This window comes from Dendroctonus ponderosae, unplaced genomic scaffold (genome assembly GCF_020466585.1).
Source record: "Dendroctonus ponderosae isolate FM_Combo_2020 unplaced genomic scaffold, Dpon_F_20191213v2 Dpon_F_20191213_1, whole genome shotgun sequence".
Taxonomy (NCBI): Eukaryota; Metazoa; Arthropoda; class Insecta; order Coleoptera; family Curculionidae; genus Dendroctonus; species Dendroctonus ponderosae.
The window spans coordinates 11,578,748-11,606,123 of NW_026017110.1; the positions used below are offsets into that span (position 1 = coordinate 11,578,748).

The following is a 27,376-nucleotide window of genomic DNA, read 5'->3' on the forward strand; positions in this document are numbered from 1 at the left end:
TTTGATTTTCACGAACACAACACAACACTGGAAGCGGCTGGTATCTGGCTACCTTATATTCAGTTGTTGTAAAACTCAAATAAACTTCACAGTTATCTAGACATGACAGAATTTCGAACACAACACTTAGTCATTCTCCGAGCCACGTTATGCTCCATTATTGTAAAACAAAGATAAATATCACAGTTATCAAACTAGTTGGAAATGCTTATGATTGCAAATTAAAAACATTGACAGACTGAAAGATTGAAAATTGACGGAATAATCTTAACTGTAAAATACTGTAGGTTTAGAGTCCTCTTACGGACATATGTACAAAACAAACGCATGCAAACAATCAGCTGATCCTCTGGATTTTTGGACGACGCCTCTCTGTGGTAGCATTTAGTAAAATCATTTTGTCGGGAAAGCAAAACTGTCCAATCTATACTCTGTAATCTGTGAAGCAAGTGTAGTGGGTTCATAATGCAGGTTTGTTTGAATTCTTTAATTCTCAGCCACCAGGGCGCGCCACCTTAGCGACACACTTTTTACAAGAGTAAGAGTCGTTTCTATATAAGCCTTGTTCTATGAATTAGACTCAATAGAGGTGAATAGAGGTTTGAGTCACAGACTGTTTGAGTATAGCGTATAACAAGAAACTCTCAATAAGTTCATTAATTGCTTTCAGTCCGCAAACAAGAAAACAGAAAATGTTGATTTAACTGTGATCGTGCAGAATTTTTCGGTCTCGACAAGTGTAAATTGAGTCGGCATTTTCATCACTTCTACAATGTTTAAAAGAAAAATCCCTTGATATTTTTATACTTTTCAATTAGTGTTCCCCTTGAACCGGCGCCCTAAACTGTGTATCCTCGGGACTTGATAGTGGTTTAGATAGTGAGACTATGAAATTATTAACAATTGCATTGATTAGTTTTAGTGTGGAAATATCGATTATTTGTGGTTTCTTTCGTTGTAAACAAAGTGCAACTTATCACTACTGAGGAAGAAATAAGCACATTAAACAATTTGGGATTGTTTGTTCTTTTTTGAAGTGACGTGACTTGTGCTGATGATATAAATTGTAAAAAGCTGCACAGACATGGAGGGATAGTAAGTAGATGTTAACGCTGTTTTACCTATTATTAAAATCCTCCTTTTCAAAAACATGCCAGTACTGTATCTGATTATCGGAATTCCTTCCAGGCATAGCTATAAATAAAACATCAACTCTTGATCACCTGTAGAATTACTCTTATCTTCATTTGCTATTCTCCCCATTAGGTATGCTTTGCATTCACTTACATAACCTTTGTTTAGACCCAAGGCTATTTATAAATAAACTGATCACAATTAACAGCTACCTACAATGCTTGGCTTTAATGCGGTAAATCTACTTAGTTTCATACATAAAATAACAGATAATTATTTATTTAGTCTAATTAAACTCGTATAGTTTAAATATAACAACCATATCGTTACAACTAGTCTATGCATTCAGCCTGATAAGCAAATTTATTCTTTCCAAGCATTTCAGATATTCTTATTTATTGAATGAACCATATTCCGAAACGGCTTAATTTTTGTTCTACAGGATTTTATCAAAAACGTGCCCATTCAAGACCTGATTGGGAAGATTACCCAAACTGATTTTAATATACGTGTTCAGTTTTCTAAGACTTACTTGGTAACTAAATATGAATAAACTCTAAAGACGGATCAAATCGAATTTATTTTGATTACTTATTCGAAAACTATGTCTTGCACAAAAACTCAGGATACGTCTCTTTTAAATTGAATTGTAAAATTAAAATAGCTACGGTAATCATGGTATTCATCACAGAACATCTACCTATTGTTGTTAATTCTCAAACCTTTTATTATAATAAGACTCCAAGCGGTTTTCATACATACAATACATAAAAAATATATAACAGTGGGTACCTAATCTATTTGGCCAAGAGATATCCTGCATTCCCATATACCTGCTTTTTTCTCAGAAAAATATGTAACCAGTAAGTTAGAAATATGCATCATACACTGCAATGTTTTCTAATCAGTACTGAGAAAAGTCGTTATTACACTTATTTCGCAATTTAGTTCAAGCACTATAGAAAATATACTACTTAATATTTATATTTACATTAATCATAGGATCACGTCATCTCGTTTTGCTCCAAAGTTTGAAAAGTAATTCTGAAAAATAGGGTCCGAGCAAAGATCTAGCGAATAACTCGTTGCGCAAATGCATACTTGAATGTCTTGAATAATAATAATCAATACTCTCATGTAAATTTACTGGTGAGCCTACTTTTAGGCTTTCAGAATATTAGAATGGCTTTTCTAATATGTACTTACTTAAGTATCATAAAATTTTATTTAATTTATTTAGGTATTTTTAATATTAATTATTGTTACACACAATTGCAGTTTTAGTGTCAGTGTAGTCAATTGATTTTTTCGCGGCTGAAGCGGACAAATAATTTTTGGAATAAGAAAAATTCACTGCTTTCGGCAGGACTTGAACCTGCGACCTTCATGAAGTCCGTCCATGTCCGCTTAAGACGCGAAAAATCCCTTTCATTAATTATTATACAATTTATATTATAGATGCATGATGATGACTTGTATTTATATCTTATTTGTGGCTTGCTATGTGTTGCTTTAAACATATTGCAATCAGTCTATTTTGTATTGGATGGACCAGATATATTTGTTTTGTAACAGACTATAATTTAGGTCCTGTAACTACTTACTAGTTATCAAAGTTATGTTATGACTGCAATTAGGTAGTAGGTATCTAAGTTTACCATTGTAGGGTTATAATGAATGGCTTTTACTGTTCTCTAAGTTTCTCACTCTTTAATTTGTTTTTCTTTTTATTATGTGAAAGGGTAATTTTGAATTTTGGCGTGAAATTTCTAGAACACTCCAATTTCTTTCTCCTGGTCAATATTCCATGCAAAACACACTTAATCCAATAATTGGCCATCAACTCTTAAAGTTAATCTTAGCTTAAGTGAACTTTCAAAATAATTCATTGGTTTGTTTACATTACCCAGCAACGTTTTCATTTAATATTTATAACGCGAGTCAACATCATTCTGGGATACAATCGGGAAATCGATTTAAGTCACTATTAAACTTACCTACATATTCACTGTAAACAAAGGGGTGTTTAATAAGAACTAAGTAGGTATAAGAATATGAGTTTGACTTGAACTGGATATACTTACCTACTTTTTATGCTTCCAAGTACTAAAAGTATTGTTTGCAATGTAAAAAACAAAAATTTACTAGTTTAATTTCTTTTGTATTAATTATTTCAATTTTTTTGTAGTAATCTCTTCCAAATACCAAGGAACATCGTGAGGATGTCCTTTATTCTAATCAATAACTTATATTGCATTCCAACTTACGTGATTTGGGTGCTGTTGTTATGGCCTTTGAAGAAATTGCGTCCTGAACTGTATTGGAAAATTGAAGGATACTTATTTCATTGGCTCTTGGCTATGGTGTCTTTATGGTGTGAGTCAGCAGGATATAGAAGTAAGTAAAGTGAATGAACATGTGAATGGAAACATTTCCATTGGGTATATTTCCATAAACTATACCGGGTGATTCAAAAGTGGCGTCATTCCTTTTAAGGGATAATAGGGGCTCACTTATACGTAGGTATAGGAGTACGAGGAAAATATTGAAATTTTTTTTTTCGATGATTTCTAGAAGGTACTAACAGTTGAAAATCGATATTCGATTTTCTTATTAAGTAAACATTATTTTCAAATTGTTGCATGTTTGATTGGTAGCATATTGGAATAATTAAGTATTCTAAAAGAAATGTTACGATCTGTGCTTCAAATTACGAACATTTTTTATGTTAAAAAAGTTCCCTTCTACAATTTTTTGATAACAAGTCAAAGCGGCAATGATGTTTTTTGTCATTAACAGATAGTTACAGGTAGATAGCCTTTGTCAATAATAACAATAATTTGTCAAAGTGCGAGTTACTTTGAAGCTCCTTTCACGAATTTGCGGATATGCGTTTAGTTCTCGGGACATGCCACAGTAAGATAGCAGAAGCTGTAAGAACTCACGCCAACAAAGGGCGAGATATACTGAAGATTGTCTCCAGGTAGATAGTAGACGACAATAGATGATCGGCTTCTAGACACAGAGGAACAAGTATTGGACATAATTGCAGCAGATCCTTCTAAGGGTAATCAGAGCACAATTGACACTTTCCCAAGTACCAAATAAATACCGAGGAAAGGCTACATGCCTACCACGTATGTAAGATAGACACAGCACACATTAAACCAATGGATTACTGAACACCGGTACAAATTGAGCAGGAGTTAGTTAACCGAATACGAGAAGCTGCTCGATAAGAGTGGATAATAAAATTACACAGGCACTCAATTGTTTCGAGTTAATGACTCAAATGTATGTTTATTTGTAAACATAAATTCGAGGTTATGAGGACAATAATTGACATTTCGAATAAGTACGTTCCACAGTGAACGAATTATGCTGAATTTACCGTTTATCCTTGTCTATTTTATTGTCACTTTCTGTGTAATGTGTTTACCGGAGATTTTAATAATTACGAAGCAACAGGTATTTCCGTAATGTTAATTAGGCAGATTACCTTGAAAAACATTGTTGCCGTCTTTTTGATATCGGTTTTTGCAAATTTCTCAGTTTTTTATAACAATTAATTTTTTTAACTATTTTTTCTGTAATCCTATAACAGCGCCAGACAACACCTCCAGAGGAATGACGCCAATTTTGAATTATCCTGTATATTATATTGATATTATTTAAGTAATGAAAAAAATAACATCACTTTTCATTCAATTTTTTCAGTTGTGGAAACTGGTGATGATATATCCGAGTGTTTAGAAGAAAGAACGTTGATTATAGCTAACCATCAATCCACAGCTGACGTACCAATGTTATTCTCATGCTACAACACCAGACAAAAAGTGTTGCCTAATATTATGTGGATCATGGACAGTTTATTTAAGTATACAAATTTTGGAGTTGTTAGTTATTTGCATCAGGATTTTTTTATAAAATCGGTAAGTTAACATTTGCACAATTAATTTACGCAATTTTTTCCTGGCAGTCTTCGCGTCATATGTCTAATGTATGCAAATTTAAAGTTATCTTTATTTAAATTTGACTAAACTGCTATTTGTCATTCACAAAATCTTTTAACAATATTATAATTGTCGGAATAAATATTTGAGCTGTAATATTCAAGGTCGCACATTCACTATTTATTTTGATGCTTATGTTTTCACATCATCTGATCCATATGAGTCATTCATTCATCTATGCTGCATACTTATTAGCTATCTTTTTGGTTACATTCTTAATGTTACATATTAAGGCTACCGTAATAATACGTCTACGACTAACTATTTTGCATATACGTTGGGAATAACATAATTGCATAAATTGTCGTATATATCGAAGCTTGCTTAAGGAACTAAAATGTCAAATTTTACTGAATCCCAAATATTTTATTCTGAAGGATGCACGTGTTGGCTAAATATTTCTGTTAATTGCATAATAACCTTAAGTGGTTGTTGATGGACATAATATTTGATCGATTTTAGATATATTTGCGATTATGTTTAGAGAAATAGGCAATTTTAACAACTAGTTACTTGGCTTAATTTATCTACGTTTTCATACACATTGTTTAAGTCATTTTTGATAGTTAAATGTACTAAAGAGATAATCCCACCCATAGTTGCCTAAACGATTACTAACTTAAGTTGCACTTTCATTCTAAAGTAAACTTTACCTGAAAGCACACTATAATATAAATAATTCTGCGATAATTCTAATTTCAATATTCGAATAGTCTAATCGATTTGAGTCTAGATTAGACAATTCCGGTTGTCGTGCTTATGGGGAACGATAATTGAACAACCAATCACGTTTTACTTGCAAGTTGGACGTGAGAAGGACGATTTAGTGCCTACACATTTTTTCTATACAGGGTGGTCATTTCTTGTATATAGATTTCCTTTTATATTTTCTTGAAAAACTTATGCCTTTAAACTTATCTTCAAAAATATAAAATTTATCAATTCATGGAAGTAAAAAAGGTCACAGGGTGCACAGTCAATTTATCTCATTTGTTTAATTACTCTTGTATTCACAACACGTTAATTATAATAATAGCAATTAACAATGACCAGAGTAACTTTCCGTCAGTGTATTTTCATATAAAAAGTTCGGCGAAAGACTATAGCGAGCTAACTCGATATATTAGCGGTGTTTTCATCATTTATCAAAAAAAAATAATACACAAATAAGATATACAAACCTCAGGAAATGTGGTTCTATCGATATTTACAGTTAATTAACTAATTATTGCTAAATTCTAATGAAGGATGAAAAATCGGAAATCTATAATTTGCACACTTTAAATTTCGTTCAAGAAAAAAAATAGTCGCTCCGTATGCTCAACTTTGAAGTGAGTAGAAAATTGGATCGTATACAGCGTGATTTATGTAGACTGTGCATTAGTAGTTTTCTAACTTGCAGTTGTTTTAGAAACTACAAATGTTGTTTCCGGCCTGTTTCCTTTTAATAGGACTATGTCCTGTTTTTTCCATCTTTTTATTCGATGTCCTCTGACGATGATGTCCAAGAGTTGGTGGTCTTCCTAAGGATCTGGTCTTGTTCGGTTTCTCCTTGTATGCGGCCTTGACAAGTCTATCGTTTCCCATCCTGTCGACATGCTCTCTCCACTCTGTTCCTCTTCCTCGTGACCATCTAACAACATCTGGCATCCCATCGCATCGCTCCTGGATCTCATTGCTTCGCTGTACGCCTGGGTAACTCAGTGAATTTTCATGACTGATCTGATTTTAGTTTCGGAAATATTAAAGAACCCGATATTGTCAACAAGAAAGCGATATATTAAAACCCAAAAAAGTTTTGATGTTTTAAATGGCTTCAGACTATTGCAGCTATCGTCCTCTGGAAACTACAATAGGGAATTTGGATTTGCCGATCTAAAAAAACCCAAACACACATTTTTGGGGTACTAATAAAACTGTTTAAAAGTATATTCAGAGAAACGAAATTTTTATTTACACTTTAACACTCTGTTTCTTGGAATCTATTAACTTTCGGATAAGACAAATTTGCCTGAAGCGTAATATTTTTGCCTAAACAATATGCCAGTGAATTTTCGGACATTAATTGAGGACCACTCTGTGTAGGGTATTTCATTTAAAAAAATAAAGCTTTGATACTTTTAGGGCTTTTTACACCCTACCCTGTACCTTACAAAAATATTTTTAAAATGTGCGTTGCTTAAAAAGTAGTTAGCTGAAAGCCCCGGCTAACTAACTATATGACAATAGGGTATTCATTTTGTAGCATATGGAAAGTTTCAAAAACAACTGTTAGTTGGAAAACTTCTATTGCACGGTCTATGTAAATCACCCTGTATTGTAAATTAATTTGAGATAATGAGATGTTCACAAACTTTGGTTTTTAATGTTTTTAGTTATTGTACTTGTACTACTGTATGTGAGAAAATAACGAAAATTTTCTTGAAGTAATTTGTAACTTAATTATATGTGTTTTACATATGTAACAAACAAGTCAGATGTAGGGAACACTTTATTCAAAACTATGGTAGCAACAAGTAAATGGAACATGATAGTTAACATTGTTCAGTACAACTGTTTTTGAGATACTTTCCATTTTTGTAAGTATATGTTGTGTTAAGTATGTAATTGAACAACGGTGTATCTCAAATCGAAGAGTTGATTTTGATTATTTGTTACTTTTATTTATCTTACCGATACTTCACAGGTTCCAATCAATTTCTGGCGTATTCCAGGCTAAGCATTTTAAAAACCATTCAATTGTCTTCTGTGCAAAGTTCTCCTGATAATGTGAGGTTTTATAATTTCAATTAGTAGATATTTACATAAACGTATAGTTTTAGATTAATAATGTCTAATAATATTTTAGTTACTCCTTTATTAGTCTCCTATTCTTCTTCAGCTCGTGTTCATTCATTGTCGGATATAAGCCTCTTTCAGGTTTTCCCATGCCTCGCGATCTCCCTATAGTCTCATTAATTGGCCTCCTGCCATCGTCTATCCATCTCTTTTTCGGTCGTTTTAAGATCGTCTATTTTTACGGGAAAGGTTGCCTCATCATAGATATTCTTAATAAGGGTAGAGTTGCTGTTAGAATAGACCAGATTTCAACGCTGTCAAAGGCTTTCTGGCAGTCCACAAACGCCAGATGTAGGGGATGTTATATTCCGTTGTTTTCTTGATGATTGTTTTAATTGTTTGCAGATGGTTTGTAGTGCTAAAACCCTTTCGAAAGCCTGCATGCTCTGCCGGTTGGTAGGAGTCTAGTTTCGTAGTTAGTCGATTGTTGATAATTCTAGTGAAGAGTTTATATAGATGTGATAGCAGGCTTATTGGTCTTTAGTTTTCTATATTTGAACCATCCTCTTTTTTGATACAAACTTACCGACTAAGACTGTAAGACTCAGCACGGCAGATCACTTCGCCCACTGCCTCATCGCATTTGATAATGTTCACTGCAATTGTGGACGAAACGTCAGGAAGAAATTCCCATGGACCACGGCTTCAAAGCCCGGAAAACATTTCTAAATGTGATTTGACCGGCAGTGAAAGCCTTCATAGTCCTTCTATTAATTCGTTGCTTGCTGTGCTTGTAGGTGCAAAGCATTGTATCAATTGAATAGTGTATCTTTTGTTTAGGCTTATCAGATATTTCACCCTGTTTGATATTGCTTGGTATTTAGTGATAGTGAAGGTGTTTGAATTGACTGTTAAGGATAAAAGCCACTCCCCCTGGCTATAATTGGTCTCGAAGTTGTTTTGAAACAGGTTGTTCCCAGAGTCTAGAGTAGCCTTTCTATAATTATGCTTAATTTTTTGTCTAATGGACTATTTTTTGAATGCAAAATGGAGTTTCTGTTCTGATAAAAATGTTGTCATAATCATCCGTCGTTAAAAGTTGTCTTTATTAATATTCAAGTTTAAACGGTTTAATTACCTTTAGGAATGTTTTCCGGGCTTTGAAAGGAAATGCGTGAAAGCCTTCATATTCTGATAAACGGTTTCATTTCAGATTTTTTATGATATATATTTCATATTTTAAATTTAATATATTTTCCTATTCGCTGTGTTCGATACTATTACGGGTATATTATTTTGGTGTGATAATATATTTGATTGTTTTTATGATTTGTTCTGTTAACTTTTTATATAAAGTTTTATTTGGTGTGACGAATATGTTTTAATATATTATGTCAAAACTACGAATATCTAGATCAATTTATCGCATTATTTTTATCATCAAAACTGATAAGAGGATTTTTCTTGTCTAATCTCATTCATTTTGGAATACTTTTTGTTAAAAATTCTATTAGGTTCACGTGTCACTTAAATTTAACTCCTAGTGCAGATAAATTGTTTTAATGTATTTTGCTATGCAACACCAATTTGCATACAACAGTCAACATTAGTAACCCTAGCAGCCCATTCTAGTCATCAAATCACTTATTTTGCATGGTGCCATTTTGCATGCTTATTTTGCATGAGAGGTACCAATAACAAATACGTTATTGGTATTTGCGGATGTGGTCCAGCTCCGGTTCAACTCCGGTTCATTCCGCGGAATGTGTAGTGTTAATTTTTATAATTACATATTAGATAATTATTGTTTCATTTGAACAAGAAATATGATTTATGATATATAGGCGAGGCGAATTACGACGAAATCTTTCAAATATGATTCTAATGTGACGTAACTTAGATAATTATTGGAATCGCTCGGGAATGGTATACCTATTGAAAAATCGAGGTGCGCCTGCTTGAAAAATTGTGCTATTTGCATAAACACCGAAAAAGTGAAAAAAAAAGAGAACATTGCGTTTTTGCCCCGAAACAATCGCGTATAACTCGGTAGCTATGCATTTTATCGACACAATGCATGCTAATAAAATTGTTCACTATAAAATTTTCTAAAAGATAAAGTTGGTCCGATATCTGTAGATTTGAAATGTTTGCTTTAAAATGCTTGAAAGTGCAAAAAAGTAGGTAAAAATCAAGGAAATTTTAAATTATTTATTTAACAATGAAAAAATAACCCAATTACGCCATACATTTATAAAAAAGTACTTGACAGCAATATAATACGAGAGCCGCAAGGCCGATTAAGATCGGACGGACAGTTTTTGCATAATTGTTATTTAACCTACCTGAAAAAAATCCTGTTTTTAAATTTTGTATCAGGCTCAAAGTTATGAATATTTTTTTGCGCCCGCGCTTTTACGCCTTCTTGGACCCTTAAACTATCATATACAATTGCTATTTTAACCATTTTTCAATTTTTAACTACTTTTTGACAGGTTTTAATCAAGGTGAAAAATGTGTTTTAAATTCAAATTCAAAACACCTTTTGAAGCTGGCGCACCTCGATATTTTCAATAGTGATAAAATTTTCGAGCTATTCCAATAGATATCTAATTTACGTCACGTTAGAGCATGCCAATCTCTAATCGCCATAATATGATATATTGTTTTTCTGCAAAACTGCAATGTGAAGTAATTTAAAATCATTTAATAAGATATATAGTGTGGACATGTTCTTGCTCGAAAGTCTATTACTATGCTATAAATTAATTCCCGGTTTGTTCAAATATTATATTGCTGTAAGGGCTAGCCTTTTAAATGGCTTCATATATGGTTTCTATTGCCTTTGGCTCTAATTTAGCTCCATGAGTAATTTTCCTCAATTAGCCTAACCGTTTTGTATACAACAACGTTTTGTTTTGTTTGAGTACAACATGGATAATAACTTATCCATTTATTTTTAGTGTAAAAATAAATGACAATTCTGAATACTTCAAGCTACATAATTCCACCGATTAAAACAAATAAGTAAGTCAACATAAATAACATTCAATATTGATATTTGCGTTTTGTAACTGTTCATTTTTTATCAGGTGAGTGATATTTGAAGGTCTATGTTATCTCTAATTACTATCTATTTAACTGTTCATAATTATTACTGACTTGCCAGGTAACGCAAAATTATTGAAATTACCCATGGATTATTTAATAGATAGTGGTGTCATTGTATTGTGGATGTCGTGTATATTAAATAATTTAGGTACTAAATTGTGATTTGTTTGTCATTTGTTAACAGCAAGTGCTCGGCAAGCTTTTAATTTTTTTTTATATTTTGCTCCAATGTTTTTATGTAGCAAAAATTACAAACAACAGCAAGAAAATATGACGTGAAATTTTTTATCTTTGGATATATTAATGGCAATTTTTTGGTCACATCTTTAAGCAGCAGTTGAGCAAAAGTCTGAGATTCTCTGATTACAAAATATAATCTCAACTTCTGTGGACTGCAAACATTTCTTGAACTTTTCTGGTTTTAAACGCAATTACATCTACTTTATTGTTAAGATTCGGTTAATATTTAACGGCATATTTTTCATATTTTTTAAAATATATATTTCTAATGTTGAAAAATGAATATAAATGTTTTGAAAATTGAAGTTACGTGACCGTATTTTTTCAGGGTAAAGAAAACAGAGATAAAGCGCTCCAAGAACTGTCTCATCATCTAGTCGATAAATATGTGATTCTTGAGCGAAAATGGCTCGTTCTTTTCCCTGAAGGAGGTTTTCTTCGCAATCGTAAGGCGATATCACACAAATATGCAGATAAAAATAATTTGCCGAAGTTCGAGAATGTTTCCCTGCCCCGATTGGGGGCGATGAAGATAATTATGAATACAGTTGGACCACAGTCTTCTGTAAATAATAATTCTAGTAGTAAGTCAGGTTAGTATAACCATTATACCTAGTTAGAAAAACATAAATCATTTGCTTAATTTTAATTATTTCATATTCATCTGACATAATAATACTTAATATTTTGATATTTTCAGAATTCCAAAGAGCACATATCGAGTATGTTCTAGATATAACAATAGCATACCCCAAAGGTGTCCCGATAAACATAACTGATATATTATTTGGGACCAGAGCACCATGCGAAACAATATTCTTTTATCGGGTTTACCGAAGTACCGAAGTGCCTGAAGATTCAGAAGCTATGACGGATTGGTTATTTAAAAGGTGAGATCTTTTAAAACTGGAATTAATAACAATATTTAAAAAATTGATTTGATTGTAGTATTTATAACTTTTTAGTAAATTTATTATTTTTGTTGGTTTAACAAAATCATATGCGGACTTTCATATTATTATTATTTTAGGTTCTAAACGTGACGATTATTTTATACAGAAACTTATATTTTTATTCATTCATTATATTAAATTTTGTTGAAGCCACGTCTTACCGGGTACTGTTAATATTTCCATTGCGGTACTTTTTAAAAAGTATCCCAATTTCGCGGTCGACTCTATTGTCGAAATATCTTATTACATATGCTCGAACATAGAACATTTGCCTGACTTACGGCATAGGGAGTAGTTGGGCTGTTTGAGGTACAATTAATCACTTAGAAGAGCGTCTCCTATTTGTATATGTAAAAGATGTAATAAATATCTATAAGGATTTGAAAAGATCAACCTGAAAATATGAAAATTTTATTTCACTGATCTATTTGTTGACAACGCGGTGTATGCGCCCTTTCCATCTACTGCAAATTCTGTTTTTTTTACTAACCACTTAACCTTTCGAGGTGCACCAAAAATGTGCTTTTCTCGAAACAAAATTAATTGTCTGAATAGAAATATTACTTTAAAATATCAATTGGCTTTTTGTTTAACCAATAAGCGAAACAAAATAGGTAAAAATCGTTTTTCTCGATTCGCAATCACTTTTGTGCTGTCACAGATGATTTCTGTGCAATATCTCCGCCCTGAAGAAAGACCTTTCGACTAAACAGTAGGCCAGTTCTGGACGGGTGTAAACTGGGGTTTAGTTTTTGTTATTCACCGAAGATCCATTAATACATGGCTAATAATATTCAACCCAAACAAATTTATAATAATTTCAATATTGACATGACCTAATCTTGCCTTTGAATTTTTATCAAATTCTGTGTCGCTTTCAATAAATGGGTCCATAATTTCCGTTATAGAAGCTAAATTGTTTTTCAAAAGTTCTATTTGCTCTTCTTTCTTTTAATTTCTTGATCTTCAAAATCGTTATTTTGAATAAGTTTTGTGTTCTCCTCGATCCAACCAATTCCGTGAAAACTAGACTAGATTATAGGTAATAAGTGCGCCAAATTTGGAAACAATCGGATAACCAACAGAAAAGTTATTTCATAACAGTATTTTTTTAAAATCTAACTTTAACGCCCTGTAGCTCCGTTATTATTGAGTTTTCGCAAAAGTGTTGTAGGGACTTGTCACACTCATTTTTGCTGTATAGTTTCCTCGTTTAGTGTTGGTGGTACCTTTTTTGGACACCCTGTATATAGTAATTTGATACGTTCTCTATTTTTAGGTCTCGAATTTTGATTTGAGGGTCTTCTTTACATAATACCTTTGTTTTTGAAATGTTCATCTGGAGTTGAATTGTTGTAGTCTTGTTTTCCGATGTCAAAACATGTCCGCATACCTGAGATGGTTTAATCCTTCTCATTTATTCAGATATCCTTGTCCTGCCAGCTTCTAGGGTCCAGGTTAATAATTTTGGAGATAGTGTACCCCTTCCTTGTCTTGCTTGCAATACCTGCTGTTTATTCTTGCATTTGCAAGCGATTCCAATATCGCCCTAGCTGTTATAGCTGTTCAACGCTATCGAAGGTCTTTTGAAAATCTACGAGCGCCAAACAGATCTCCAAATTATATTCAATCGTTTTTTCCACTAGGATCCTCATTGTCAAAAGATGGTCACACGTGCTATATTGTTTTCTAAACCCTCTTGTTCATCTGGCTAGTATTTATCTAATTTATTAGTCAGTCTGTTCGTAAGAATTTTTGTCAATAGCTTGTATATTTGCAATAATAATGATATCAGGCGGTAATTCTCTAAATTTATTTTAGCTCGTTTCTTGTATAATAATATTACAATAGCGTTGTACCAATTTTTGGGCATATTTCCTTGTTCTATACATTCATTGAACAGTGTGCACAAGCATGGCATCAATACATCTGCTCCTTCTTTTACCATTTCTATCCGAATTTCATCTTCACCCGGTGCCTTATGATTTTTCATATCCTATCCTCTCAGGTGCCGTCACTGTTGAGGTTGGCGACCACTATGGCAAGTCCATCTCTATGTTGGGCTTGATCGATCAGGGTATTATCATCTATGTTTGTCAAATCTCTTATGTTTCTGAGCCAGGACTTTTTCTTGCTCCCCATGCCACGTTTACCCTCAATCTTTCCCTCCAGTATCACTTGTAGTTAATCGTACTTCTCGTGCCGCTTCATTTGTCCCAGATATGCTGTTTATCTTATCTTCATGATACTTGTTAACTGAGGACGGGTATTCATTAATTTTTCATATGATTTAGAGCATATCTAATCTGGTCCTCAGTTATTTCCGGGATCTCTTCTGATCCTACATTCATAATCTTATTGTTTTCTTGCTTCGTTGGAGCTTGAACTTAGTTCGTTCCCCGTTTGATCCTTCAGGACGGTTATCTGTTTTTTACATTTGTTCTTTCTGGGACTTCTAAGGCATTTATTATTCTCTAGTAGTTTTTTAATTTCGTTTTCATAGTGTTCATTTAGATCGTGCCTCACCATACTTCTTGTCTCTTTTGCTAAAATTCTAAATTCTCAAAAAAATTCTTCCTTAATACTAGTCTTTTTTTTTGTTTCATCCCTAAGCTTGCATCTGTTTTCCCTTTTCTGCTCTGCTATTTCTCTTGTTGTACTCAATATTGATCCGGTATCCTTCCGAATTTTCCTTCATCGTTTTTGAAACTTGTTTCTTTTGTTTGGGAATTTTCTTATCAATACTTTTATTTTGCGTAATTGGTCATCAGAAGTTCTAATTGTTTTTTTGTATAGTATTTAGGTTATTTACTATGTTTAATCTAATAATCTATTATGTCAGAGGCAAGGGACTGGCCTAGTGACTATTATACACAGCTCTTTGGTCTACCTACAATCGACATTTATGGAATTTTAATCAGTTTAATACTTTACGTTCTTACAAATCTTAGATCTTAAGAGAAGTTTGCTTCACGCTAGTTTTTGTTTTTGCAACTAAACACTGTTTTGCAGGTGGGCAGAAAAAGAAAATATGCTCCAAACCTACTATGACACCGGAATAATTCCTGCCCATTACAGCAGGACGAATAATTGTGAATCAAGACTAGTGGTTCAAGACTATTTAAAGTTTCTTATATTGCATTTATTTTTTCTATTTTCGAGTTATTTTCACGTACAAATGTTTATCACCGCATATCAGTGCTGTTTATACTTTTGGGTTTATTAGCACTTCGAAATACCCTATTTGGTTGTGTTAGTTAGGTACTATCTGTGAAGGTGCAAAAATTAGAGCACGATGAAAAGTCTGAGGTTTGTGTACAAGTCGAAACAGGGAGCGTAGCTAATGCGTTATGATGAATGTATTATAGTTATGTTAACATTGTGACAGTGTGGATGAAAAATGTACTATAACCTGTTTTTTATTGATGTTGGAAAATTTTAACCAAAGATATTTTTGATTTTTTTTTCCTCGCTAACACATGTCCATGTGTAGCCAATCTAAACAGTCGTGAATTTTTGTATGTTAAGTAACTGTGTGGAAACCATTAGAGTTGATTTGTGGGTTTTCTTGTGCATATCGCTCAATTTTAATTTACGGGACGCAGAAACTAGAACGAAGACTGATTTCAGAACAATATCAAGCATGTGCATGTTTAACTAGTTACATTCATGTGTGATTTATATTTTTCGACAAAGCTCATTCATGTTAAAGAGATCAGTTTTCTATTGAAATGTTTTCAAAAATAGGTATCTACAATCAAGGTGAATCTTAAATAATCACAATTAAGTTTAAATATGTTAACCTTCGTGGGATAAGAAATCGTTTCCTTGGTTAGACTGTTCGTCACTTATTTCAGGGTAAAGCAGTGAAGCAGTAAACTGTTCAATTTAAATGTCTTAAAACATCAGTACTTAAAATTAGGGTCTGCGCTACAAATTTAGTGCTGTTACTAATATTTGTCACTGTATATGTAACTAATTTGGTGGGCTGCAACAACATACTTAATTGAAATTTGTAATATCGGAAATTGGCACTAACATTTTCACGATTATTCCAATCGTAGAAAAACAAGGATAATACCCAATTTAGAAAGCAACAAATCATTTTTTTTGAATATACAGGGTGTTTGATTTAAGTAATGTTTTAATATTTCTGTGAATTTGATTAAGTTTGTGCACGCATTCACTATTTTGCACATTAAAGTGACATTCATAGCAAAAAAACTTAAATGCTTTTTTAGTCACTATCAGTTTGAATTTTCGATGTTTGGAAGTATAACACTTCCAAACTCCACACTTGCTTAATAAATCATGTAAGAGCACACCTTAGTGGATTTACTGCACCAGAATCAACTTCAATTGAAAGTTGACGAGAATATAATAGATTATGCGTGTCTGGTCGTTGATTTCAAGTTTTCATTGTTTGGTTTCGTCAACTTACATTTCGTAACTGTTTTAATTTAGCGTAACTATAATAAACCACAGGGGTTTACTTGAGCATATTTTAATACATTCGTATGATCGCTTATATCAATATAGTACGTTTTTAGATTTCTAGTAGTTTCACTTTGATTGCTTTTATTGAAATATCTAATTGGCTATTAATTATTAGTTATAGTTGTTTGGCTTTGGCACAATAATAGATCGCCAACTTCAAAATACTGTTTTAACTCTCAAAGTCACTTGAATAAAAATATATTATTTTTATAGGTATATATGAAATTGGGGAAATTTTTGTTTATGTAGTAAAATCTAGTTATTTCAGATCACATTATGTATTTTTTCATTATGTTTTCTGAAAGCCAGAAAGTTATTACTCGTTATTTCACATCTACCGCCTACAGTGTCTGTACCGTTTGGGTGTTTGGAATTTTTTTTCAGATCTAAAGTCTGGTTAGTTAAAAGTTATGGCAAATGGGAAGCATTTTTGTTTGCTTTGTTTATGAGATTTTCAAGTCGAAAAGTATTGAATAATAAGTTAATAATGACTACTAATAGAGTATCTGTGAGCATTTAGATTTAAATTTAATTTAATTTAAATAAAAAAAAAATGCTTTGTTATACTTTACAAAGGAAAGGTAAGCGCTCACAAGATTCAGAAAACTCACTCAATGCTCGATATGTTTTTTGACGTGTTATCATGATATAGTTAAACGGGTCTGTCTCAGCCTCCGCAGTACTACTATGCACTAAACCATGCTTCCAAATAATGCCGCGATGTAACATGAAAATATATTTACGAAACTTTTAGAAAAATACGACCAAGTTTAATAGTGTCTGAATAAGGTCGGAGAACAAACTTACTCTCAATTCCTCACATGATATTGATTGTAATCTAGCCGGTATCATCATACAGAAATGAATAAAGGCAAATAAACAAACTTTGATAGCGAACACTTACGCCGGTATGCATAGTCGATCCATAGAGATAGTTTTGACGGATAGTCGAGCGTCCCTCCGTCGACGTGAAGGCGATTTTGATGTAGAGTTGATCTTTGTTAGATGGAATCGCCGACAATTCTCCCATAGAATGAGCATGCGCAATATCCCTATTCTTCTAAGTAGACTTCTATATCATTTCAGCTATTATTAATATGGTTAATTATTATACTATTAACAATTATCATACTATTAACATTAAACTATTGTAATTAATAAAACATTTTTTGTTAACAAATCTACCACAGCACAAGAGGTATACCACAGCACAAGAGAATGTGGATAAAAAATAAATCAACATATAATTATTGTGCAACAACCATTCTTTCTTTAGTTAGTTTTGCTATAACTTTTTGCGTAAAAGTAAGTACAATAACCCGCGTTTACAACAAAACTCAAATGTATAATAAAAAAATGTAATTTGTGATAACTTTGCTTGGAAAGAAATCATTAAATTAATCAATAATCTATAAGGTTGAAACCTTCGACACTCACGATAAATCACTAATGTTTTACCACTTTGTCGAACCTTTGTATTTACACCTGACGTCCGTTTTTGGAGCTGTGCTCCCGTCTTTGGAAGAAGCGGAGAAGAGCTACACTTTTAATCTTCCTCCGAAGATGGGAGCATAGCTGCCGAAACGCGCGTTTCCTGTTAATAAAAAGTTTCATGAAAACGATTTTTCGCGGCGAAACCCGACATATTTTAGGAATTTTTTTTCCTATTCCAAAAATTATTTGTCCGCTTACGCCGCGAAAAATCCCTCTCATGTTATAATTATCGGACAACGAAAAATTCTTCAAATACAAAGTTTCGACAAAATGATAAAACGTAAGTGATTTAAATAAATCAATGTTTCTTTACGCTTTTTTCCGCCGTACCTATAATTATTAGCATTTTCTACAAAATGTTTGATATGATCATGATCGTTTCGTTGCACAAGTGTTTTGTATCTATATCAACACATATCTGTAGATATTTATTTTACCTAGACATTTATTTTTTATTAAATGTGACAAATGTGTTGAAGTCGCCGTACATTATTTTTTTATTATAATGATCACTTCTGTATTTGATTGAATGCTCTTTAAACCATGAAAATAAATTGAATTATATGAAAGTAATAAAAGCGGTAATATTGTGCAATAGTTGCATTTACTGAAATTTCAAGCGAAATAAAAAAAATTCTCACATTTGTTGCTGGATTTTTTTGCATAAGGACTTTAGATTCCCTACTTGTTCAATTTTTAGGCTACTTCAATGATGCATAATCAATTCTAGTTATCACTGTTTTAAATTTTTTCATACATTAGTAAAGGCACTAAATAGGGTTTAAGGGTATCGAATGGATGAAGCGAGACAAACTTAACGTTAAATTTGACGAATTATTAATGTGGTATGTATATATTTTTTAAGAGTAAATAAAGTTCTATCTTGACGAAAAAGTGGTAACTGTAGCTTTTATTAACGTTATTTGACGGATAAAGAAAATGACGATACTGGTTATCTTTCCTGACACCCCAATGTTTAATGATATTTAAGTTTAATTTTGCTTTTTTACATTTAAAATCAAGAATAGTGTGATACAGTTTTGTGAATATTTTGTGATATCTATGTATTATTATTATTATTTTAATTTATTCACTAATCCCGGCAAATGAAGAATACATTCGACACTGTGAATGAAAAACAGCAAGCGATGTTCTACGCTCTCCCACATTAGATTAAGTTGACTAACGTTGGATTATTGAAGCTAAAGTTAAGTTATGTAATTGAACGAAGAAGAACAAAATTTATTTTGTTTGTTATGTAAATCAAAAGTGTGCATATGTTATCAGACTTGCTATACAGTTTCACTTTAACTATATATGTACATAGTTATGCGTATGTCCTAAATAAAACGTTTTTGTGACACGGCGTATTTATTGAATTAAAATTCGGATTGCAGAATCGTAAACATCATGGATCTAATAATATATAATACGGGAGGTCATAAGTATAAAATCACTTTATTTTATACATGATGAACGATACTGTTCTGTGAATATTGATTGATTTGAATTGCAAAGTTGACCTTTATTCGCAGTTACTTTAGCTTATGTTAGCCGATATATACAGTACCTGGTGTTTCTGTAGCTGTAACTGTTTTTATCAGTTTCAAATTTTAACAAAATGTATAGAATCTACAGTTGATTACTAATAATTTAATTGAAAAATTAAATTGATGGTTTTGAAAACTTACGGTCGCCTGTATTCACAGTATCAGCTGATTTTTCTGCCTCCTAGTTGTTATTTCGAAATAAAATGAAATGCTCTTTTGCAAATTTATCCCAAAGTTTGATATATTTTAATAAAGATGATCGCACTACAACATACTAGTTTTTTTTGATTAGTGTCCATTATATATATATATATGTTGCGAGACCAGCTTCGTATTATAAATTTATTTCTAGGGATGACTCAACGCAAACTTGATTTTGTTTAAGATACAATTTAGTTTCGATAGGGCATCCTAACTTTGCGTCTAGGTTAATTCTGCGTTATATAGTCATCGGACCCACAGCATTGTGTCTCTGCCCCTTAGTAGCAAATGTTATGTGAAGATGTGTGGAATGTAGCAACAAAACAGTTACTATTTTATTTGATAAGATAGCTAATAATCACGTTTTGCATGAGTTATGTGGCCAGTTCCCACGAATTCCGCTACATCAGCAGCACTTATGTGACTAGTTCCCATAGATTCCGCTGGATCAGCAGAATAGGCATACCGCCAATGTTAAGGTCATAAAGGGGCATCATGTCTTCCAGTTGGAGATATACATTATGTTAAGTCAGTCAGAGTAAAGACATACTGAAGTAAACTTGTAATTAGTTAAGTAATAAAGATAATTTTTAAGAACGGTTTGTCCATAGTCAAACAGTTAACTCATGTCTTCATCATTCTATCTGTATGTTATAGATCTTTCCGCGTTGCCAACCTGTTTAAATGCCTATTAAAATTAACTGAATTAAATTAAAATTTAATTTCGATCGCACAGCTGAGTACCTGAATCATACTGCCAATCGACTGTGCAATCTTTCGCCTACTGCCTGCGATTTAAAACTAAATAAAACAAATGAGTATAAAAACAATGTTTATTAGAAAACATTTATAATGGCCAGGAATAAAGGAATATCGATACATTTGATTATTGTTTATAAATTAAAGGAAAATTATTAGATGTAAGGCATTAAAATAAAAAACGTTAGAGGAACAGCAACACCAGTCAATAATATAAACAGTTACCATTATTCGGACAGTTGATATCGTAGACTAATATATAGTGTTAGGAAATTGTGTCGGGTTAGATATAAATGTACTGGGTTTTGCACTAAGAAGAGCAGTCGGCTGCATTTCCTAAACAATTAATCGTACTAGTTTGATAAAAAAATTGAGAAAAACGTGAATACAAACCTCGCAAAATGTGTTAAGATTAAGTTATCTTTGCTTGAAGTTTTTTTCAACAATAATACAGTTTAAAATTAGGAATTTATTACACTCGGAATATACAGGTTCAGGCGAAAGAGGTCCAATGTATTTTCAACAATGTCATCTGTTTTTCCGTATTATTAATGTTTTTTTGGGCTTATAAACTGGGATAAGTACCATTTTTTTTAAATAATATTTCCGAAAACTGGATACAATTTGATTTCCCATTAGGTAGTTTTCATTCTGAAAGCAGACAATTTTGACCATTATAATCAGACAAACTGTTTGAGATAGTTAATATTTCTTTCATTTCTAGTTAATTTATCATAAAAGAGATATTTATTTCTTTTGACTATCAACATTTACATCTAAAGACTTAGAAATTTGGTAAAATACATATTTTTTAATTAAGTGCCAAAGGGAAAATATTCAATTAAATTTAAAATATTTTCTGTGGATGTATTGGTCCTACAAACAATGGTTTTGTATATTTATTCCTACCGTTGTCATTCTCTGAGGCAGCTTTCTAAATTTAAACGTATTTTCATTTAGGTACTTTGATACGGGCATTGATGGAAATTGCGTTAAAAAAGTGATATGGAATATTGAAAATATTGAATTACATTTTTTATATCTAATCCTTAACATTTTCCACTGCTTTCGAATAACATTTACTCCCAACTATCCCCAAAAAGCGTTTTGGTGACAACATATAACACTTAGGTAAATAATTACACGTATCCTGGGTTAAATGTCCAGTAATATAACAAGGAGCACACTTATTTCCAATATACTATGTGGCAGGCAAGGGTTTAGAGTGAAAAATATATATTCTTATAAATTTCTTAAAAGTATCTAACAAAATAAAATGTGAGGTTACAAAAATTGCAAGGTACATAGCAGATAAAAGACTTTGCTATATTTTTTGGACCAGCAGCGCAATTACTGTTATATTAATATTAATTTTAAATAAAATAAATGCAGGTCGACGCAACGATTAACATTTTCCATGAGCACATTTTTCTACTGGCTTGTACATAAATAAAGGCTCCTCTGAAATAATGTGGGGTTTATTGACTGTACTGCGTTTAAAGACCAGTCAAGTCCGGAAGCTACTTTTAAGTGGAAATATTGCTTCCGGTTTTATTCTTTTTGGATGCATTTCCACCTAAATAATAAAGCAAGTAAAAAAACTGAACGATCTAATACGAATAATCGACTTTGCTTTGCCAGCCCAAATACAGAATTTACTATCCATTTCTAATATTATTGGAAACTGATCAGTCACAATGATATCATTTATTTATAAATTAAAGCAATACAACATATATTTATATATGATTAATAATTTTTATTCTCTCCCTATCTAAGATAAATTCGTTTTTTTAATTTTAAAATTATTAAAAAGTTAATAACTGGACTATATTTACAATTTTTAGTTTTACTTTTGATACCATTTACTAAGAGATTCGCCTCTCGCTCGTAGCAATAAACACTGCACTATTTATAAAATGGAGTAAAATATTTTTAAAGTCGTTATGGATTTTCTCGGTATTGTCAAAGTTAGCAAATCGATGACTCGTACATCGTACAACAATCTATTAGTTACATAAATTCAAGTAGGAAAGTGCGAATTTCCTAGAAAGGAAATGTTTGAACATGTTCAAAGATACTCCATGTGTAAATGAAGATAAAAATTTTAGAAATATTTTACTTCATCGCTTTATGTGGCAGCCGCCTAGCTGTCCCTAATATAATCTATAATACAGAAGTTTGAGACACTTTGTGCGATAAACATTATATCAGTCAAGTTATTATATAAAAATTCATATTATGAGATCGGACAGAGTGTGCCAAACAAAATCACATACATAGGTAACAAATTGTAAATAAATAATATACATTTTTTTGGCATCTTTGAAATTACACAAATAGACTGGTATTTTTTGGTATAAAATACTTATGCGAAAGTTAGAAAAGTTGGTTGTTGGGATAGGATTGTTATGTTTTGGATGTAATATTTTGCAGTTTATATACAAGTGTATAATTTAGTAATTTAATCAAATTATGTTACAAACAATTGAAGCTGAAAAAGTGACCAAAATATATGACACGACCGAGATTCAATTAATTTTTTTTCATAAATCCTTTCCCAATTACCTCTCCTAAATTTAAGCTTTTTTCTTTTTTGGTACATCACACTTAGTAATTGAATATTCTTATTCCTACCTCAAAAATGTTTTTCATGTCTATGGCACTAGCATTCACTCCAAGTTAACCACCAAACATTCGGACATCGATTTGGGCGAGTATCACGTTTTCGTCGCCCCTTTTTCGTTGCTTCGGTTTGTTTTTTTACAAATCGAATGTTATACGGATCTTCGGCGAGTTCAGGATATTCCTGAACGTCGTGAACGTACTGTCCCTCGTAGCTGGCAATGTAGCCATTTTTGATCAGTTCTTCGATTTCAGACTGCGACCAGTCGAAACTGCCATTGAACCCATTTTTGGACGCTTCTTTTTCTTTGTGCCAGGCTTTTCGTATTGCGGTTAATTTGGCGTGATGTAAAAGTCGTTGTTTTTCCTTTTCCATTGTTGTACCATACCTAATTAGAAGACTTATTAATTGAAATGGGCACCTCGCCAATACATGCACACTTTTAAAACCTAAATGGTAAGGGGTTGATAGCAATTTAACAATTATTTGATCTTATATGAGAGTAAGTCATTTGTTTGCGTAAAATTTTCAGTTTTTAATGGACTCTAGAAAATGATAAAATTAAATTTGTTAAAAACAATTAATCGTCTTGAAGCGCGGGCATATAATAAATCTCATTTTTCAAATATTTGTTTGTTGTTGAGATACACATGTTAATCAGAAAGTAGTTCTGTTAACAATCGTGTCGTTAACAAATCTACTTTTTGTAGTATGGAACACCAAAATTCAATAAATTTGGTTTAATGTGGTAATTAAAGCATTAAGTATATCAAAATTGACCAAATCGCGCATTAAGGTGGATTCACATTTAAGCATCAATATTTCACAAGGCTTTGCGTCAGCTACGGCAAAATGTATTTTAATAATGTCGCGGATCTCACTTATATAGTTACATAGTACGGGGGTCGCTTGATAAGTCAGTGACTTTTTGAATAAAATTATTTTTTTTCGGCCAAAAATGTTTTATTTTTCAACATAATCACCTTTTCGCTCGATACAGTTATTCCAGTGTTTTTACAATTTTTTTTATCTCTTTTATCCCTTCCAAATAATATAATTTCTCGAGGTCCTCAAAATTTGCTTTGTTTCAATGATGACCTCTTCATTGGACTCAAATTTCTTACCGTCCAGCCATTTCTCCAGGTTTGAAAACAGGAAATAGTCGCAGGTGGCTAAAACTGGAGAATATGGTGGGTGGGGTAGCAGTTCGTAGCCAAATCATGGATTTTTGTCATGGCGACTACACACGTATGTCCCGTTTATTGTCTTCATGAAACAGCCCTTTTTTTTCGCGAAATGCCGCTGTTTTAGCTTCAAATCAACATCGAATCTGTTCAAAAGCTTTGAATTTTATGCGCCAGTGATCGTTATACGTTTTTCAAGGTAATCGATGTGAAAAACTGTGGACATCACCTTGTTGGCCGACAGACCCATTTTGGCCTTCTTTGGTGCATGTTCGCCTGAAGAAACCCACTGGTTTGATTGTTCTTTGGTCTCTGGTGTGTTGTGATGGATCCACGTTTGGTCAACGGTTACGAAACGTAGCAAAAACTCGTTCGGATTGCGACGGAACATCGCTAAATATTCATTTGAAATGGTTACACGGGAGCGCTTATGGTCGAGAGTCAGCAATCGCGGCACCCATCGTGCGGATAGCTTTTTCATATCCAAATATTCATGTAAAATGTGATGCACTCTCTTAGTTGAGATGCCTACAGCCTCAGCCACCTCACACACTGTTATTCTCCGGTCGTCCAGTATCGTTCCATGAATTTTATCGACCATTCCTGGCGTAACAACCTCTTTTGGACGACCTGAACGTTCTGCGTCATTTGTGCTGGAGCGACCACAACTAAACTCAGTAAACCACTTCTTAACCATTGAAATGCATAGCGCAGAGTCTTCATAGTATTTATCAAGCTTTTCCTTCGTTTCGTTGATGTTTTTTTTCGTAAAAAATAATGCTTGATCGGCACTCGAAATTAACTTCTTTCCATTTTCGTCGAAATGGACGCAGTCGTCTCCTTTCAATGACTTAAATTAAACACGAACTAAATGACGTAGCGTGCTCAAAATTTCATTGTTGAATTTAAAGTTACTGCGCGGGAAATTCAAAAAGTCACTGACTTATCGTATATTCAATTATATGAATTTTCCGTAATAATTTTTTAATCATCATAGTCGAAGAAATACATAATGTTAGCACACGACGTTGAGAGCTCATCATACATCTCTAACATACCTACTCTGAGTTCAGTTCTTACCTTAAATTGATAACAACATTCGTTTCATGTATCTTCACATCGAAATAATTGTTACCGCTGCCATTCTCACGTACATTTTCATGGAATGTGGTATTGACTTGCCCTTGCAATCTTTTCAGTTGCGTTTTATCGTCGTTTATTTTCCAACTGTCCTTTTTGATAAAATAGAATGCGTCTTGCTGGTTATTGTGAACCACGAAGAAAAACGGTAGTAAGTATGACCTATTAAACACAGAAGTGTAGACGTCGCTGTAAATCGGATTCGCTGCTGGTACACTTGATACTATGGCTTCTCCAGCATCAGATTTTGAAACTAGGATTCCTGAAATAACAAAAAGGCTTATTAAAACTAATATTATTAAGCGTGGCTGATTTCCTCATAGAAGTTACTTTTTGTCGGTCTTTCAGTGATTTTTACTGTATTTGAGTGCTTATAGTTTTTTTTAGATGCAGATGCACTGTTTAAGACTCAAATGCTCCCGTTGTTAATCTAGTACAGTTGTAAACCCTCCTAACTAAATGATTTTCTGAAATCTAACCAATATAGCACATGAAGGCGATTTTATAGGCGAACTCTATCGCATTGTTGGCAATTTCTCTTGTGTAAATATTGCGCGTATTGTGGATCTGTTTTGTCTGAATGAAGCTGCTCCTTGCTATGTGACGCTTCTTCTGGAATAGTCTCATCTTTATGCCATGTTTAGCAGACTGACTCTTCTGAGGTTTTTCGCGTTTGTTTTTTTACATTTTTTTAAACAGGAAAAGCTAATTTTTCATAATGGACAACTCTCTCGTAATTAATGGCAACCATATTTAAGAAACTCGTTGCTGATCATGCTTCCTGGAGAACTGAACAGTAATTCTTATAGACGAAAGGTGATAAACACAATCATCAACGACTAAACATATTTTCCGTTAACAAATGGTTACTGGAACTGAATAGATGGCTCGACGGTGTCGCATCGGTTCTGTGCTGGTGCACTTTCGGATTTATGAGACAGTTCCAAAAACAACCGGTTAAATTGGCAAAGTGGAATTGCGGTTACAGGTTTCACGCATGAAACACTGTTATTTGAGCGGTTACGTTAAATACCTCCCTATATAGCCCATCCGTAATTGTATTACCATAATTAGGGTGAAAACAATTTCCTTATTTTTCGAATGTGATTCTGTTACCCTTTTATATCGAAATCATAATTATTTGAAGAGAACGGAACTTCCGTTACACTAACATCCGCTGGTTAGATTCATATGCTACAACATAAAATTTCATTCATAAAATTATCATGAAAGCCCTACACGTATTTGCACGTGGTACGTGCAACCTAAATTGGAACGTTTCGAAATTTCACATTTCCGTGAGATGCCATGTTCAGCGCGCGGTCCCCACCTCAAGTTAAGGCCGGGACACATCTATCCGATCCGACTCCAATCCGACTCCGACCAGAGAACCTTCCGTCGATGACCAAATAATCGGATCGGTGCGTGATCGGAAAGGGGAAGCCACACATGTCCTACACGTTTCAGTTTCTGTTCCAATTTTTGGACGAGTGCAAATCACAGAATATCAAACTATTCCTAAGACTAAGTCCAAATGTATTAATTGGCTTTGCCGTTTTTCATATTATTTCATATATACTCGGATGGTTTACTTTGAATATCGAAAACTGAAAGCCGAACTAGATATAAGACTTTTGTTTTATGTTTTTAGGCTCTTTTAGGAAACTATAGCTTGCCGAATTAAGCCAAACTAACA

At 32.8% G+C, this 27,376-nt stretch overlaps 2 protein-coding genes across 5 annotated transcripts in view; one reads left to right on the forward strand and one right to left on the reverse strand.

The window, feature by feature from the left end:
• Window positions 1–1,051: 1,051 nt before the first annotated feature.
• On the forward strand, window positions 1,052–19,581 carry LOC109533167 (acyl-CoA:lysophosphatidylglycerol acyltransferase 1; the record flags this gene model as incomplete). Its single annotated transcript, XM_019898418.2, is given in 6 exon segments — window positions 1,052–1,095; window positions 3,323–3,531; window positions 4,852–5,066; window positions 11,605–11,869; window positions 11,977–12,166; window positions 15,242–19,581. Coding segments are annotated over 6 exon segments (1,104 nt in total). The 3' UTR covers window positions 15,456–19,581.
• Window positions 19,582–20,790: 1,209 nt separating this feature from the next.
• LOC109535451 (teneurin-a) overlaps window positions 20,791–27,376 on the reverse strand; it is a 272,613-nt gene continuing 266,027 nt past the window's right edge. For all 4 annotated transcript variants that reach the window (XM_048661444.1, XM_048661445.1, XM_048661443.1 and 1 more), the window contains 2 exons: window positions 25,621–25,942; window positions 20,791–23,744 (listed from right to left, as the gene is read on the reverse strand). In XM_048661444.1, coding sequence (XP_048517401.1) covers window positions 23,396–23,744; window positions 25,621–25,942 — 671 coding nt within the window. In that variant the 3' untranslated portion in view covers window positions 20,791–23,395. The remainder of the gene's footprint in view (window positions 23,745–25,620; window positions 25,943–27,376) is intronic.